General features: G+C 41.5%; 1 protein-coding gene across 1 annotated transcript; it reads left to right on the forward strand.

Annotated features, from left to right (window-relative positions):
- The first annotated feature begins 829 nt into the window (after positions 1–829).
- Positions 830–14481, forward strand: LOC105014865 (protein phosphatase PTC7 homolog). Its single transcript, XM_010877515.5, has 6 exons — positions 830–1416; positions 4316–4495; positions 6956–7154; positions 10582–10705; positions 11474–11603; positions 11729–14481. The coding sequence occupies exons 1-6, from the start codon at positions 1215–1217 to the stop codon at positions 11785–11787; spliced, it is 894 nt and encodes a 297-aa protein (XP_010875817.1). The 5' UTR covers positions 830–1214; the 3' UTR covers positions 11788–14481.
- Positions 14482–17872: the final 3391 nt, after the last annotated feature.

The following is a 17872-nucleotide window of genomic DNA, read 5'->3' on the forward strand; positions in this document are numbered from 1 at the left end:
ATAGTTTCTGGTGAGTAAATGTAGTGACACAAATCAGTCCACTATGACTGCAGACGTTATGGACATTGTCTTATTTTAAAATGCAAACGTCTACATAATGCCGTATTAATTTTGTTAAAATTATAACAGCATGTATCTGGTAAATTATTGTATTGAAAAGTGTCATATAATGCATATATTTACTTGCAAGCATAGATACTTTTAGCCATGTGGTTCCTTATTATTATTTAGACATACCACCACCAGTCCAGTAGATGGCAAGCCTGTTCTCAGCTCTAAACTGATATTGAGGTTTCTGGATCAGAATTATACTATACTGGCTCAAAAATCTATTTAATTGTCTCAAAAATCAGTAGGATAGCAACACTGAGGATAACAGAACACAACAAATTTTGATCTCTTTTGTTGGTGGTTTTCTTACGGACAAATGCAGGTCAGTCTCTCCATATTTCACTCGGTTTAACAAAAGATTTAGCAAATAACTTTTCGTTCTGTCTTCATTAGCTAAACAAAAAAAATCTAACTATTGGCACCTGGATACAAATAGATGCATCCTGGATCCTACTCGGATTATTAAAAAAAACTCTGATATACACATCAATAAGAAAATCCTGGATAAGAAAAGGGACAGTAATAAAATCCCTCTTATTTTGATCATCCTCTCCAAAAAAAGAAAGATCTGTACATGTATTTTCGAATAAGCTCGTATATAATGCAGGTTCAAAGGCGGTGCACTGATCCGCAAACCCGGCGCACTTTGTAGTTGTGCGCATAGATGGTTGTGCGCATAGACTGTATATATAAGGTTGTGCGGTAGGGACTGGTCTCCCTCTGGGAGAGCTTGCGTTTACGTGCGCACTATTATGACGTCGGCCCAGCAAATCACAAGACTGTAGAACCCAGAGGCTGTTGGTCGATTTTATTTGTGTGTGATTGGAAGCGTGTTGGCAAGATGTTGCTCACCGGAGGCTCTGTTTCTACGAAATCTACTAAAACCTAAAAAAAAAAAAACAACACACTACAATTTCAGCCGTAGTTGGATACATTCTTTCGGCTTTTTTAACATTTGTATTTTCTCATACTGAGTCTCGTGCGCTTGATTCGGGGGCCAGAAGTATCATAAACGAATGGTGGAATAATAGTCTCAAAAAGTAGAAACGGCCGGTCGAGAGTGAAGGGCTCGGAAGGTAGAGACGGGCTTTCGCTCTTGGGTAATGTTATCCGTACTGTCTTATGGCAGACTGGTTGCGAGGGCTGTCCTTGGCGGACTCTCTCAAACTGATGGTCGGGACTACAGTCTTGTCACAGCTAGTTACGGTTTTGGGAAAGACTTTCGCAAAGGGATCTTGAAGAAAGGGATGTGCTACGGGGATGACGCTTGTTTCATTGCCCGGCATAAGTCCGCCGATGTATTGGGTAAGTCTCGCTTTACTATTGCGTTATTTTTTTGTAAATGCAAAGTAACCGATGATAGAATGTAGTAAAAACACTAGTACTGGGAAATGTGCAAGCAGTTTTGGAGGTAATAGCTTACAATATTTCCCACAGTTGACCTTCATGTTGATAGCACGTGTCATCGACCGTGTCACAAAACAGGGTAATCCCATTGTTAACAATATCGTATTTTAAGTTCTGACCGTTTTCCACTACGTGGCAGGTATATTCCAAATTCTACGGCACCACTAATGTTTTGAGGTCGGTAAACTGACAAAAGCCACGCGTCTCGTGTGGTAATAAATGTATACTTTGTTGTATAGTAATCGAACGACCTTTCACCTAAAAAGTCCGGACAACCCTTTTTAACAGCGCTACTAGTGGCGAATATGTAAACATGCATTCACTGAGACAATGTATAGCTTTTGTTCTAGTTAGTTAATCAGTATTATAACATTATGAAAGTGGCATGTTAAAAGTGGTTATAAATTGTAACCAAAATATGCACCGGTGTTAGACACGTACTATTTGATTGTTGCCCAATATAGAACATTCAATATTGACAAATTCGGGAAAAGTAATAGGGTATATCTTTATTTGTAATGGTTGTTTGTTGTGTTGTTTTTTAATTATTATAATAAAAATAAAAAAAATAGTCCCGTATTCTTTAAAGGTCAGAATGGTTGCGCATGGAGGCAGCCATGTTGCCAGGACAATTTTACGTTTCACAGGCGCATGGAGGGGGAAGTGCGTTTTGTCCTTCTGGCAACCGACGGTTTCTTACCAATCCTTACAAAATATCTCACCGCATCTTTATCGGCTTCATATTTACCAGATGTTACTCGTCGCACTCAAAGTTCCCTCTGTACCCTGCTGTAGTGCATTTTCTTACCCTTGCAAATATGTTGGCTCTAGGACTTTGCATTTGCACAGTAGGTTTGCCTAATGGACAAAGAACGACCAGTTTGCTCTAATAACTGACGGTTTTATTGAATACATATACTTTTGTTTCCCTTTTTTATGCCTATCACCTTGAACAGATTTAAGGTTGGACTAGTTCATAATTTTTGCATCGCTTAAGTTGCCCTATTTTCTGGATCCAATGTTTGCTTAAGTCTGGATCAGGCCAAGACAGGGAAAAATAACTATTCAGTTTTAAAGACAATTTGACTGTGATAGAAGTGCAGGATGAGTCACTGTGAAATGTTGTGCCAAACTAAAATGAAAGGGATGTCTAGTGGAGACTACTGACTTTCTGTGCCTAAAACATAGCTGACTTAGAACTGTTTGTTATGCTCATTGTCTTTTGTCATGACACTATTGGGAGTTTTTACAGAGATTGCCCTTGGCTGCTCATGCCTTAACTTACTCAGGGGTGCACACATTTTAGCATACTGATTTCTCATCAGGTTAAGGGCTGAGCAGCTTCCCTTGGTGGTTAATGATGTGGTCATGAAGACAGGTGATGGGATCAAACACCCACATAGACAGCTGGCTCTGAGCTTATGTATACAGTTCCTCATTTTGGTGCTTCAGTTCATCTGCCAAGCTAATACTGTTGACAGGGGGATTCCACCCACAGCCATCGCGCCATTTAGTTGTAGCCTTTACCTTGGTCGCCCCTATGAAGCAGGTGGGCTTGATAATTGGTGGATGCAGTTATCAGCTCTGCTAGCTCTAGAATTGAGTACATAGAACAAACTGGCAGTCCCAGAAAAAGGACTGAGAACCACTGCCCTTAAGTCGATTTTAGTCACTTTGAAATGGCCGTTTGGGCCTGTACCGTATCGCACTGTGGAATCAGAGACATCTTTATGGAGACGTTTATACCACTCAGTATTTTAATGCTGCTAGTGGTAGGCAACATGTAGGGCAGAATATACTGTCTTCACAAAGTTCACATTTATATAGTGTGGGAGGTGAGTGTTTAAATCTAGTTGAAGGGAGATGAGCAAACATTTTAGTACACAATAGTGCCGGTATTCTGTTAACAGTTGAAATGTGAATTGGTGTGGTGAGTATAGTCTTATTAGTCTCTCTGAAACACTTCCTGAGAGCCACAACACAAGGAAAGAACATTTTCAGATGAAGGATTATTTCTTTCGGAACGACGGGTAGAGGTCAACAACCATCTTGTCTTAACACTTCATTATCCTGGTGTCATGAAGGGCCTCAATCGAGGGCAGGTGACCCCTGATGACGCTTTGTGCATAAAGCATAGTGCGTTGGTTTAACTCCGCAGCAGCCAGAGCTGAACCAGACGTTCAGGATAGACGTCCGACAGAGTGTATGTGACAGTGAATGTTTGAAGCACCCAACAGCATGGTGTTTACATAGCAGACCTCTCCTTCTATGGGGGTGTGTGTGGTCTGCAGAGTGTTCATGTCTTTTATTTGCTCACAATTTAGGATTAGTGAAATGTCCCTTTAATACAATTTGATTATCAAATTTAATACATTTGAGTGCAGTGGTAGACTCAGGTCTAGGCAGATCAGTACTCTGCAGTGGTAGACTCAGGTCTAGGGTATTGGTTTAGCCATTCAGGTCTTGTATTAATCTGTACTATTACATGGTGTTGTATGACATTTGGTTATTTATCTTCTTTGCTGTACTCCAGAGGGGCTTGCACACAGACCGTTCTGTCAAATGATGAATAGTTGGTCTGTTCAGTGGTGACCAAAGAATGGATGGCTGGGTTGGTCTGGCCTGGTCTTTCTGTTGTAACCATGCGACTGGGAAAAGCCAACAGCTGCGACTTACAATTACAAAACACAATGCCCAGACAGCGTGCGTGTGTTTGTGTGTGGACAAAGGTGGGTTTTGACCCCTTTAGAGGGTTCGTGGAGATACTTGTACAGTTGTTGTCCTCTGTGTGTGTTAGGTGTGGCAGACGGAGTGGGTGGATGGAGGGACTATGGGGTAGATCCATCCCAGTTCTCCGCCACCCTGATGAGGACGTGTGAGCGGCTGGTGAAGGAGGGCCGATTCACTCCCAGCAGCCCTGTGGGCATCCTGACATCAGGCTACTACGAGCTCCTACAGAACAAAGTTCCCCTGCTTGGTGAGTTTACCACACACCTAAATTAACAGAAACAACGATTGTCACAACCCACCTACCAAGGGCATTTTACTGATAGTTTATTCAGGCTAGATACAAAGTAGAAAAGTGTGAAATTTAATGTGTTGGTTGTTATGGGTGTTTGTTGAAGGGACAATTGATAGGTCAAATGTGGTTGTTTTAAGGGTAATAAAAAACTGCTGCAGTTTTTAAGACATTTTTTGATTTAATTTAGTCAGTTTATCATGGAGTGGATTTCTGTCCACTTAACTGTGTGAGACTACCAATCTATAAAACAATGTGATTATGCAAAGCTCCCATCCTCTTAATGAGGATCTAATTGACGTATTGCGCTGCTCCCCATGCAATAATAGAGTAAAGTAAAGAGTACTGGTCGTTATTATAATATCATATTAGCATATCATAACTTTTGTGAGAAGCAGAATCCGTCAACCATGGTGGAGACAGTGTGATGGTCTGGGGGTGCTTTGGTGTTGATAAAGTGGGAGATTTATAAAGGGTTAAAGGGATCTTGAAGAAGGAAGGCTATCACTTGATTTTGCAATGCCATACCATACCCTGTGGACGGTGCTTGATTGTAGCCAATTTCAGCCTATGACAGGACAATGACCCAAAGTACAGCTCCAAACTATGTAAGAACTATTTAGGAAAGAAGCAGTCAACTGGCATTCTGTCTCTAATGGAGTGGCCAGCACAGTCACCGGATCTCTTTTAGGAGCAGCTTGACTGTATGATACATAAGAAGTGCCCATCAATCCAACTTGTGGGAGGTGCTTCAAGAAGCATGGCGTGAAATCTCTTCAGATTACCTCAACAAATTGCCAAATATCTGCAAGGCTGTAATTGCTGCGAATTGTGTATTTTTGGACAAAAGCAAAGTTTGAAGGACACTATTATTTCAATTAGAAGTAATTATTTCTAACCATGTCAATGTCCTATTAATACTTTTCATGTATGTTTTCATGGAAAACAAGGACATTTCTAAGTGACCCCAAGGTTGTCATGGTTGTGTATGTCTCAGTGATATAATATTAATGAAAAGTGGAGGTGAAATGGCTGCCCATTTACTTCCAAAGTTTTCAGAGGTTATTGGGATGGGCCTTTTATTGAGGAGTGGCTTTCCTCTGGCCACTCTACCATCAAGGCTTGTTTGGTGGAGTGGTGCATGGATCGTTGTCCTTCTAGGAGATTTTCTCATCCCCACACAGGCAGTTTGAAGCTCTGTCAGTGTCCATTCTTGATCACCTCCCTGACAAAGGTCATTCTCTCCTGGCAGTTCAGTTTGGCTGGGCAACCAACTTTAGGAAATGTTGGTGGTACCAAACGTCTTCCATTTACAATGATGGAGAATGTGTTCTTGGACCTTCAATGCTGCATATAGTGTTTGATGCCCTTCCCCGGATATGTACTTGGTTTTTGCTCTGGAATGCACTGTCAACTGCAGGACCATATATAGTGTGTGCCTTTTCAAATCATGTCCAATAAATAGAATTTACCACTGGTGGCCAATCAAATTGTCAGAATGTCTCAAGGATGATCAATACAAACGAGATGCACCGGAGGTCAAATTGGTATACTTATTTTTTTTATAAACATTTGCAAACATTTCTGAACCTGTTTTTGCTTTGTCAATATGGGCTATTGTGTTTCGATTGACGAAGAAAAATCTATTTAATCCAGTTTAGGATGAGGCTGTAATGTAAGAGAATGTGGGGAAAAAGTGAAGCGGTCAGAATACTTTCCAACTGATCTCCATCTGATTAGCCAGCAGTGGGGTTATAGGGGTGCTTGAGAGTTTGTAACTTCAGACACGTTAAACAGTTCAAATGGGACGTCAAGTACCAAACGCACGGAACAGGTTGTAAAGGGAGGAACACCATGTTCTGCCTGGGTTCTTTAGAGATGTTTGGCGGTTGCCCAAATTCCAGTCCTCATTGTGCTCATGTGTAGCTATTGCCCTTCTTGTCACTACTCTGTTTCACCCCCATTCCAGAGCACCTAGAAGGTCAGTGTATGGAGCAGTAACTGACACTGACATGGGTCCACAAGGTTTTTATTAAGGCACTGGCATTTGGTAACATGTGACCAACTGAAGACATGTTTCAACTGAGACGTAACACCAAAGCAGGGCTGTGACAGAGAGCCACTGCTATCCATCAAGTCGCACAATGTTTGCCTGTCAAAAGTGAACTGCTTCTAATCTTAGCATAGTCTGAGAGCTAAAGGCCTGCGTTTGACTAACATTCCCCAAGATTGGCGGGGATGCTGGAGGGGCAGGGGAGGGCAAGGACATAGTCTTTGTTGTTGGTCTCTGTGCCAGACCCACTGGTCCAAACATCTTTCTGCTCAATGTCTAACACCAGCTTTTTAATTCCTGGAGAGATGGATATCAGGTGATTGCTGACAACCATGTGTTTTAATCCCCCCCCCCCCCCCCCCCAGGGAGCAGCACTGCCTGCATTGTGGTCCTGGACCGACAGAGCCACCAGTTGCACACATGTAATCTAGGGGACTCTGGTTTCCTGGTGGTGCGAGGAGGTGAAGTGGTGCACCGCTCGGACGAACAGCAGCACTACTTCAACACGCCTTTCCAGCTCTCCATCGCTCCGCCAGGGGCGGAGGGGGTGGTGCTCAGTGACAGGTCAGTCCCTCTGCACTCCCTCACGTGTCTGACCCTCCGCCTGGTCTCAGAATCCCCTCTGGAATTGTGTCCCCAGTACTGGGTTCAGGACTCTTCCCAGGCTGGCCCTGCAGAAAATAGGTTTCTGGGAGATAGCTGGGTATGTTTTCCTCCACTCTCCTCAGCCAAGTGGCCATGTGATGATAACACAGCCCTCACTTCAGCTGTTCTGCCAACAGTGTGCCCTGCCTGGGCCCATGCCAGACACACACAGACCAGTAGCAGACAGGGGAGTGGACCCCTCAGACCATTTTCTGCTGTGTGAACATTGGGAGCAGGATTATTCTGAGCCCTTGTTTCCAAAAAGGTTGGAATGAAAAACAGAATACAATGCTGTGCATATAATTTAAAACCTATATTCAATAGAAAATAGTACAAAGACAGCATATCAAAATGTTGAAACTTGGTCCTAGAAAAATATGCCAACTTTGAATTTGATGCAAGCAACACATTCAAAAAATTTAAGCTGGGACAGTGGCTATAAAAGACTGGAAAAGTTGGCAAACAAAACAGGTCAGTAACATGATTGGGTATAAAAAGAGCAGTCCTTCAGAGCTAAAGATGGGGCGGTGTTCACCGCTCTTTGAAAAGCTGTATGGGCAAATAGTGCAATTTTTAAGAATAACATTTCTAAATGTAAAATAGCAGAATGGGGATCTTATTTACAGTATATAATGTTATTAACAGATTCAGAGAATCCAGAGAAATCTCTGTATGCAGAAAACCAGACGGCACTGCATTAAAACTAGATGCAGTTATGCAGTGGAAATCGCTGCATGGGCACAAACATTTCTGAAAATCATTGTCTGTGAACACAGTATATCGCTGTATCCGCAAATGCAAGTTAACTCATGCAAAGAAGAAACCATATATAAACAAGATCCAGAACTGCCGCTGCCTTCTCTGGGCCCAAGCTCATATAAGATGGACTGAGGTGAAGTGGAAAACTGTCCTGTGGTCTGACAAATCAATTAGTAAATTTTTTGGGGGGAATCATGGACACTGCATCCTCCGGTGCTTAAGATGAGAGGGACTATCTGTCTTATAATTGGCGCGCAGTTCAAAAGCCAACATTCGTTATGGTATTGGGGTGCATTAGTGCACATGGCATGGGTGACTTGCACATCTATGAAGGCAACATTAATGCTGAACAACATATACAGGTTTTGGAGCAATATATGCTGCCGTCCATACATCTTTTTCAGGGAAAGCCTTGCTTATTTCAGTAAGACAATGCCAAACCACATATAGGTGCTACTCAAAAAATATATATATTGTGGAAAAGTTCTTTTTGTTCCGTAATTACAATAAAAAAATGACACCTTCATATATTCTAGATTAATTACACAAAGTGAAACAAGCCTTTTTTGTTTCAATCTTGATTATTACGGCTTACGACTCATGGAAATAAAAAATCCAGTATCTCAAATGATTAGGAAAAAATAAATAATACAAAAATGTCAACCTGGGAAGAGCTCTAATCAGCGAATTAACTTGCAAAGGTTTCCTAAGTATGTTAATTTATGCACTCAATACTCCTTCTGCACAGAAATTGCACATTGGATCACTGAGCAACAGTCCAGTTCTTGTTCTCCTTCACCCAGACAAGACGCTTCTGACGTTGTCTCTGGTTCATGAGTGGCTTGACACTAGGAATGCGACACCTGTAGCCCATTTCCTGGACATGTCTGTGTTTGGTGGCTCTTGATGCACTGAATCCAGCCTGAGTCCACTCCTTGTGAAGCTCCCCCAAGTCCTTGAATCGGTTTTGCTTGACAATCCTCTCAAGGCTGCGGTCATCCCTGTTGCTTGTGCACCTTTTCCTGCAACACCTTTCCCTTCCAACTTTCCATGAATATGCTTTGATACAGCTCTCTGGGAGCAGCCAGCTCTTTTAGCAATGACCTTCTGTGGCTTACCCTCCTCGTGGAGGGTTTCAAAGAATGTCTTCTGGACAACGGTCAAGTCAGCAGTTCTCCCCATGATCGTGGTTGTGTGTACTGAAGGCTCAGGGAGTTAATTAGCTAACTAGAGCTTTTCTCAAGTCAAAACCTCTTATTTTATTTTTATATTTTGAGATACTGGATGTTTGATTTCCATGAGCTGCAAGCCGTAATCATCAAGATTGAAACTAAAATGGCTTGAAATGCTTTACTTTGGGTAATGACTATGTGAAGGTGTCACTTTTTGATTTATATTACAAGAGTAAATTAACTTTTCCACGATATTCCAATTTTTTGAGATGCACCTGTATTACAACAGCATGGCTCCATTGTAAAAGCGTCCGGGTGCTTAACTGGCCTGCCTGCAGTCCCGACCTGTCACCCATTGAAAACATTTGGCGAATTATGAAACACAAACTATGACAAAGGAGACCCTGAGCTGTTGAGCAGCTGAAATCTTATATCAAGCCTGAATGGGAACATTTCACTTTCAAAACTCTAGCAATTGGTCTTAGTTCCCAAAATCTTACAAATTATTGTTAAGAGATTATGTAATATAGTGGTAAACATGCCCCTGTCCCAACTTCTTTAAAATGTATTGCTGGCACCATATTCAAAACGGGCATGTATTTTTCCAAAAACAATAACATTTCTGTTTCAACATTTGATATGTTGTCTTTGTACCAATTTCAATTAAATATAGGGATATAATGATTTGTGCATTATTGCATTCTGTTTTAATTTGCATTTTACCCTGCATCCCAACTTTTTTGGAAACAGGGTTGTACATTAAAAGGAGATCCATTATGTTTTATATTTTTTTCCATACTGCAAGATATTTAGTCTCCATAACTAACAAACGCGTGTGCACACTTGTACTTTGTCACTTCATGCACACTGCTCTACCAACATGAACGCACGCTGGCTTGCTTGTTTACGATACGTGTGAGAATTTTCTAGGATCACAATTTATTTAAATTCTTCATTTTCTAACCTTAACCATTAAAACCCCATCACTCTAACCTAACCCCTAGTCTAAAAAATCATATTATATACACAAATGCATCTCAACCTTACAAGTATAGTAGTACACAAACAGACCCACAAGTTTACATTCACACGGTCTTCCCCGCATGGAAATATTGTTTGAAGATGTAATTAAGTAGTATTCCCTATTCACGTCATGGGGTCACGTTGAGGCTTTTCCATGGCGTCTGTTGACCTAAACTATCCTCTGATGCCAAGGCTCAAGGTTACAGTCAGCCCCACGAAATGCACCGGACTCCTTGGCCAAGAGCCAGAGGGCATGCTTGGGCCGGGGTGGGGGTGGGGAGGAATCAGCACTCTTATTTCCAAGCCGTCAGCTGTTAGTCTGAGGCCCAGTCACCTATGACCTGTTTCCACCTGATCACTGGTCCTGGTTGACAGTCTGGTTGTCTTTCCAGCCCTGAGGCCGCAGACAGCTCCTCCTTTGACGTCCAGCTGGGCGACATCATCCTGACCGCCTCGGATGGCCTCTTTGACAACATGCCCGACTACATGATCCTGCAGGAGCTGAAGAAGCTCAAGGTAACACGTTACTGGACCTCATTACTAGATTACACTCCTAATCCTACACCTACACATTCCTATTAGTGTAGACGCTACATGGCCGAATGTATATGGACGCCTCCTCTTTGAACATTTTGTTCCAAAATGATTTACATTAAAGGTCCCCAATAGCTGCTATACACAGCAGCCTCCGCTCTTCTGGGAAGGCTTTCCACAAGATTTTGGGGCGTTGCTGCAGGGATTTGTTTCAGACACGAGCATTAGTGAGGTTTGGCACTGATGTCGGGTGATTAGTCTCACAGTGGGCGTTCCAACTCATCCCCAAGGTGCTTGATGCGGTTAAGGTCAGACCTGTCATGTTCTTCAACACCGATCTCAACAAACCATGCTGACACTGAAAAGGGATTTCCCTAAACTACTGCCACAACATTGGAAGCAGAGAATTGTCTACGTTGTATGCTGTAGCATTAAGATTTCCCTTCACTGGAGCTAAACGGTCTAGCCTGAAGAGTAAAAAAAACAGCCCCAGACCATTTTTCCTTCTCCACCAAACTTTACAGTTGGCATTATGCATTTGGACAAGTAGCGTTCTCTTGGCACCCAGAAAACCCACATTCATCCGTCAGACAGCCCGATGGTGAAGTCTGATTCATTGCTCCAAAAGATGCCTTTTCGCTGCTCCAGGGTCCAGTGGTGTCAAGCTGTACCACCAGTCCAGTAAATGTTGGCCATATAGTTTAGCTGCAACAGTCTGTTGATCCTGATGCTAAATCTTGTATTTCTCAGAGCACCAACTACGACAGTATCCAGCAAACAGCGCAGAGCATCGCAAAGCAGGCCCACGAACTGGCCTATGACCCCAACTACATGTCCCCCTTCGCTCAGTTTGCCTGTGACAATGGTCTGAATGTAAGAGGTACGTATCATTGTCCCTAATAACACCTTCCGCGCCGCTACGCTCATCCCGCTATTAGCTGACGGTTTCCCTCCAGGGTGATTGAACTCTGGAAAACCCACTGACATGCACTCTCTCGTTTGCAGGGGGAAAACCCGATGACATCACGGTGCTGCTGTCCATTGTGGCAGAGTACACAGACTGAGTATGTGATGATCGTTGGAACGGTTTACTTCCCATCGCAGTCTTCCGCCTGCCTCCAGCTCAGACGTGCCGCTTCCTCGCGGATGGACTGTGGAGGCACGCCCCCTTCCCTACCTCCCCTCACAGCAAAGACCTGTCGCCCTCTCTTCAGCGCAGAGTCGGCCTCAATCTAAAACCCATTTAGCTCTGTGTTAGTGACGGCAGACAGGCAGAGACCTTCTCATGGTGATTGGGGTGCAGGCAGATCACACATCCCATTCTGCCATTTCTTACATTGTCATCACCTCATCGACGCAGGAGAGTTTTTCTTTTGCCCAGAACAAGCGTGTGTGCGTGTGCGTGTGCATGTGCGCGTGTGATTATGGCGTTACCGAGGTTCCAATAGCTTGTGATCAAAATGGTTGTCACGGTCTTGGATTTGTAGGAAGGGGTAGCTGGTCAGTACTGCTTACTAGTTCAATTAGCAGAGATCCTAGATCTCTAGAGGGCTCTGAGTGAGCACATCCTTATGGGTCTGTAAATATATTGTGCTTTGTGACAAGGCAGTGTTTTCACCCAAGCATTCATGCTTTGCATTTACAATATATAAAGGTTTGAACCTAAAGTAAATATTCTCAATTCCTAACTTCCATTAGTCGAGGAAAGAAAATGTTTTTGTGTGTCAGTCTGTCGTCGAATGTCTTTGCTGTGGATAGCATCTGGGAACGCTTTCAAAATAAACTATAGGTCAGGTATGATTTATTAAACAAAGTTTTATTTTTTTAACTTAATGTTATTAGTTTGTGAGCCCGATGTCACAGCTGAAATGAACATGTGGATTCACTGTGTGATTCTTCTTTGAAGCTTTATTTTTCTCAGTGGATAGCAAAAATCATCTTTAGTCTTTGTGTGTTGGATTTTTTCCCCTGTAGACTCTGTGCATGCGTGCACATTATTTCATAACTGCTAGAAGTTCATCAACCTGGTCTTGGCTTGGCATGCAGTTTGTTCTGCTACATAACTGCAGAATGCAGACCCTCTTCAATGTTAGCCAACGTTTGCTCTTTAGTGAGGCCCATGCACCAAACCAAAGACGAGTGCTTGCTACCTTTTCCCCTTCATTTGAAGAAAATACCAATACTATAACAAAATGTCTCTGTATTTAAACATTTAGATCATCAGTTTGATAGGTAAAATGTCACTTTGTAGGTAACAGTCAGAAAACCCTTAAGGTACCTATTTGAGGCTATAATTCAGTGTGACCAAATGTTGGTTGGTTTGTATTTGTGACTCAGATTGTATGTGATTGGTAGTCCGTGAGAAGCAAACCGCAGAAGGTTTTTGAATCCTTAAAGAAACCAAAGAAGGAAAGCCATAACTTACCAAGCGTGACCAGGGTGCAGTTTAACCCTGCAGACAGTCAAGTCAGGATAGCACAGCTGAGACCACTATTGTCTCTGTATTGATCATATTGCTACATTTTGTAATCGTGCATGGATGCTCAAAGATTACAATTACAGTTGTGTAGTCAATATTATTTCAATTGGGTATACTTGATGTATACATTTTATAAGAATAATTTTTTCTGTTTGTTTCTCCATGACAAGCTGCATTTGTTCCAGCTGTTCCTACCACTGGAAGTTGTTTACCTGCGAAGGTGCCCCTCTCACTCACGAGCTTACTGTGCCTCCAAATGTCTGTCTGGTCAGCTCCTTCATTTCTAAAGGTTTATCTTTAAACACTTAGACATACACTACTTTCATTTTACCAAGTCAACATTGGTCATTAGCATATTTCCAATTTTTGACACTGATTGGATTTTGTCCAGGTAGACATGTTTTGCACCATGTGACAGTTGGTGGCATTGATTTTGGAACTGGGCTGCCTCCTGAGCCCAATTCTGGGTCCTGCTCAAAGCCCATGGCGAAGTCGCCTTAGAACAAATGTGACAGTTAATTTTTTTGGAGCAATTATTCTTCATTTTAACATGTAATTGCTTTTTCTTTGATAAAACATTTCTGGGGGGTTTTGTAGAATTTGTTTAGATTCAAAAAAAGGGTTCCTTCACATTCTAATCTGAATTTAATGTTAGTGTTTGCATGTTTCTGGACTGTGTGCCATTCATCCCTGTCAAAACCATGAACACTGTTTGATTTGAGAAGAGCCCTTTTGCCCATTAATGTCTCGGTCCAGAATACCCTGGTCCACCATGGCTGGACTAAATAGAACTCCCTCATTGACAGAGCACTATTTGTTCATTACTTGCCCACTAGATTAGATGATCTGATATTAAGTCAAAGCCATCATCTTGGGTTAAATGGCGTTATTGCATACGCTGAAGAAGGGCAGACAGGTTGGAGTGCTGTTTATTGATAATGGTGAGCACCTATTCCGCCTTAATAAATACTGTACATCTGTACCATCGTATCAAGAGGCCTTGTGTGGTAATGCAAGCTTGTTTGGACTTGTATGTTGCTCAGTGTTCTGTGTCAGTGAAGTCCCTCTGCTTGCTTTCTGTCCATTGTTACATGACACTTTCGATGGTGCTTCTGCAGTCAAGATGTTTGGTTTGTTGTTCTTTAAGCAAGCAATGTTTGTGAGTATGAAAGGTACACTTGTGAGCATAAAGTGTAATTATGCAGGACTAGTTTCTGTAAATATGTTTTCAAAGTTGTAAAATATTTAAATAAAGAATATAGTATTTATACAAAACATATGCAATTGTTTTTTGTTTTTATTGACTATTATAAACAGACTAAAATGTTTACTTAATCCAAACATCTCAAGAAAATAATTTGCTTTCGTTAAATTGTGGTTTAGTTAGTTGGGAGATTTACTTGCGCTACCATGTCTTGGAGGCATATCTGCACTGAAGGCAGAAATGAATATGATCGGTTGACTCAGTAGGGGGGAGACATACGGTAGATCCCATGTCTGAATTCACACAATCTAAGTATAAACTTGAAACACCAATCCGCCCATTTGAAATACTAGTTCTACCCACTTCATTAAGTCACCGATCATGTATATATATTCTGCCTTCAAGGCAGATCTTCCTCGAAGACTTGAGTAAACAGGATTGCTTTACCATGTGTTCCAGTATAAGATTATGCAATGGTTGTCTACAGCATTGCCTGTGAGACATTTTACTGGCAGTCCGATACATTGGCTAAGCTGCAGATGGAATATATCCTTGTGCTTTCAGTTCTATAAAGCTGGGATATTTTTTAACATTCCTAATAGGAAGGGACTTTATTACTTTACTATGTAGTCAATGCTGGTCCTCTTCCACAACCTATCTGGAATAGTATGACTATCAGCCTCTTGCAATGTTTTAGAATGCCTCCCAAGCATAATGTAAGAGCTAACCTGACGCTCAACTGTGTGATGATTTCCCCTCATGTGGATGACAGCCTATGACTAAAGCCGCTGGTATGAATAAGTCACCATTTTATTTATATTTCTTGTGTTTTTCGTGCAATTCTGTGCCCACCCAATGACCCCACAGTAAGAAGATTAAGGCAGAATAAAATATTCAAATACTGCAAATAAGGCTGACCTTAATTCCTTCAGGTCTTAAGGAGCTTTTCCCATCTTTGAGAATAAACCAGAACTCTATAGACTTCTGAATGGAGCACATTAGACCCTGTTGAGATAAAAGAAATGTCTTGTGTTTCCCACATACACAAAATAGGAAATGACATTGTCTCTGTGCATGTGAGGCCAAGTGTGTGATTCTTGTTTTTTAGCCTCTGCAGCTGCATGTATTTTTAGTTTAGCTTTACATTTCTGTAATTCATCACATGTTGCCATGGGGTGTAAATAAAATGTTTCCTTGAGGTAATTATACATTATTCTGTTTTTTTTCATGCCATGTTCACATACCTGAGTGAAAATTACATCAATGGAGGCTCCTTGGAGGTTAGGCTTCTAAAAAGAAATCACTGGCAATGGCTTTTTATTAGGTGTCCCCTTAATACTTAACTATCTCCCAGACCTAAGCAGAGACCCCGACTGAGTAACTGAAATAAAGAGTACATGTCAGTGCTGGGAGCAACGCATTGTCTTTTCATCTTTATCTCCTGTTTGTTATCTATGCCACATTCGGTATTCCCACACTTGTCAGACAGAATGGCTTATGAGCAATGTGACTTAGAACATTCTAATATGTCTGTTTGTCACCACCAAATAGGCCCTTAAGTGTTAAACACCAAAACCAACAGATGCCAAACCAATTTCCATATCCTCCTAAATTATGAGCAATGCTCCATGGGATGTGTATTGTGATCTAAACTCTTCATAGACCAGTGGAGGTAGGACATGAAAGTAACCTTCCAGGAGTAACCTGGAAGCACCACATGTGCTTGCCGACCAACTGCAGTTGCGCCAGAACCAGTGTTTCCACACAATAGTGGCTGACAGGTCAACACCATGAGTTATTCATTTTATTAATAACAATTAACAGATAACATTCACAAATGGTGTAATGCAGGGGCACACTACAAAAGACTGACATCTGGAACTAGGAACTAGACTATAGATCTAATAGATCTAATCAATTAAATGGTAATTTTGAATGGTAATTTTTTGTATATTGTTAATACTTATAACAGAGATTTAAAAGTTCCAGAAACAGGATTTATGTTACTTTTTGTATTATCATGATGTAATTTCTAACCGGTACCAACAGTGAATATGAGACCTGATTTCAAATGGTTGCCTTCTGCAGGGAATTCAAAGGATATGCAAAGATGAATAAAAAGAGGTCTGTGATTGGTTTTATTGCCTACCTTTTCAACTTCTCATTTAGAGTGCCACTGTGGACATGTCATCATGGCCATAAAATGTATCCAACACATCCTTTAATATCTGTTTGTTTAGTTTTAACCTTTTTATACGTTAAATCTCTCATTAAAAATGTATGTCCCCCCAGTGGCACTTCATACCCAAAAGTTTTGGCACTGTACATTAAAATAATAAATATTGTATGTTGCCTTTAAATATAACATATACCCATCTGACTACATTATTTGTTCTTTAATGCCACAAACCTGGGAGAGCACCATGAGAGGTCACAGATTCATACATTTTTCCATTTTAGAAATTAGACCAGCACAAATAACATGATTTGCAGTGGGTCATTTACATGAGAACCAACTGGATGTTTAAGGCTTAATATGATATCAACTGAAGAATCAAGAAAAAATGAAATGCGCACTTCACAGAAAACCATGGCCTATGCATATAGTTAGGTATATTAACTTGTCAATTTAAACTGTCCATTCGGATCCTTGCCGCTGAATTCCATCACAACCCCAAAAATAAGTAGTGAGAGAACAGTATTAGACGTGGGGAAAAGGTAGCAAAAACAGAATGCCACAAAGCAAAGACTTGATATTCTAAAATCAGGACAAGAACAGGTAACAAGTAAGCAGCATATCAATCAATCAATCAATCAATCAAATGTATTTATAAAGCCCTCTATACATCAGCAGTTTTACAAAAAACCCAGCCTGAAACCCCAAGGAGCAAGCAACAACAGTGTTGAAGCACAGTGGCTAGGAAAAATTCCCAAAAAGGGGCGGAAATTTAGGAAGAAACCTAGAGAGGAACCAGGCGTGACCAGTCCTCTTCAGGCTGTGCCGGTGAACATTTCAAGATTACAAATAGGGGAAAAGGATGATGGAGATAGAGTTCCAGTGTCTGAAGTTAAGGGCATAGTGTAGGGTAGCAATAAAAAGTCATGGTGGCCCTGACTAGATGGACTTACTAGGCCACCTAGTGGAGAGTTTGAACACCAAAATGCTAAAGATTCTGATTTCATAAGAGTGATTGTATGGGATCACATCAGTCACCAAAAACACCCAGTGGCAGAGATTTAACAAATTGCCACCAAAACAGCCCTCGATTGGATTGAGATCTGGGGAGTTTGGAGGCCAAGTCAACACCTTGAACTTGTTGTTGTGTTCCTCAAACCATTCCTGAATCATTTTTGCTTTGTGGCAGGGCACATTATCCTGGTGAAAGAGGCCAGTGCCATCACGGAATAAAGTTGCCATTGAAGGGTGCACATGGTCTGCAATAATGCTCAGGTAGGTGGTACGTGT

This window comes from Esox lucius, chromosome 14 (genome assembly GCF_011004845.1).
Source record: "Esox lucius isolate fEsoLuc1 chromosome 14, fEsoLuc1.pri, whole genome shotgun sequence".
NCBI lineage: Eukaryota > Metazoa > Chordata > Actinopteri > Esociformes > Esocidae > Esox > Esox lucius.

Bases quoted from the DNA above. Each gene is read 5' to 3' on its own strand.
- LOC105014865 (XM_010877515.5), top strand. From the start codon at position 1,215: ATGTTATCCGTACTGTCTTATGGCAGACTGGTTGCGAGGGCTGTCCTT. The intron at 4,496-6,955 runs GTGAGTTTACCA...CCCCCCCCCCAG, and splicing joins GAACAAAGTTCCCCTGCTTG to GGAGCAGCACTGCCTGCATT. The intron at 7,155-10,581 runs GTCAGTCCCTCT...TTGTCTTTCCAG, and splicing joins GGGGTGGTGCTCAGTGACAG to CCCTGAGGCCGCAGACAGCT.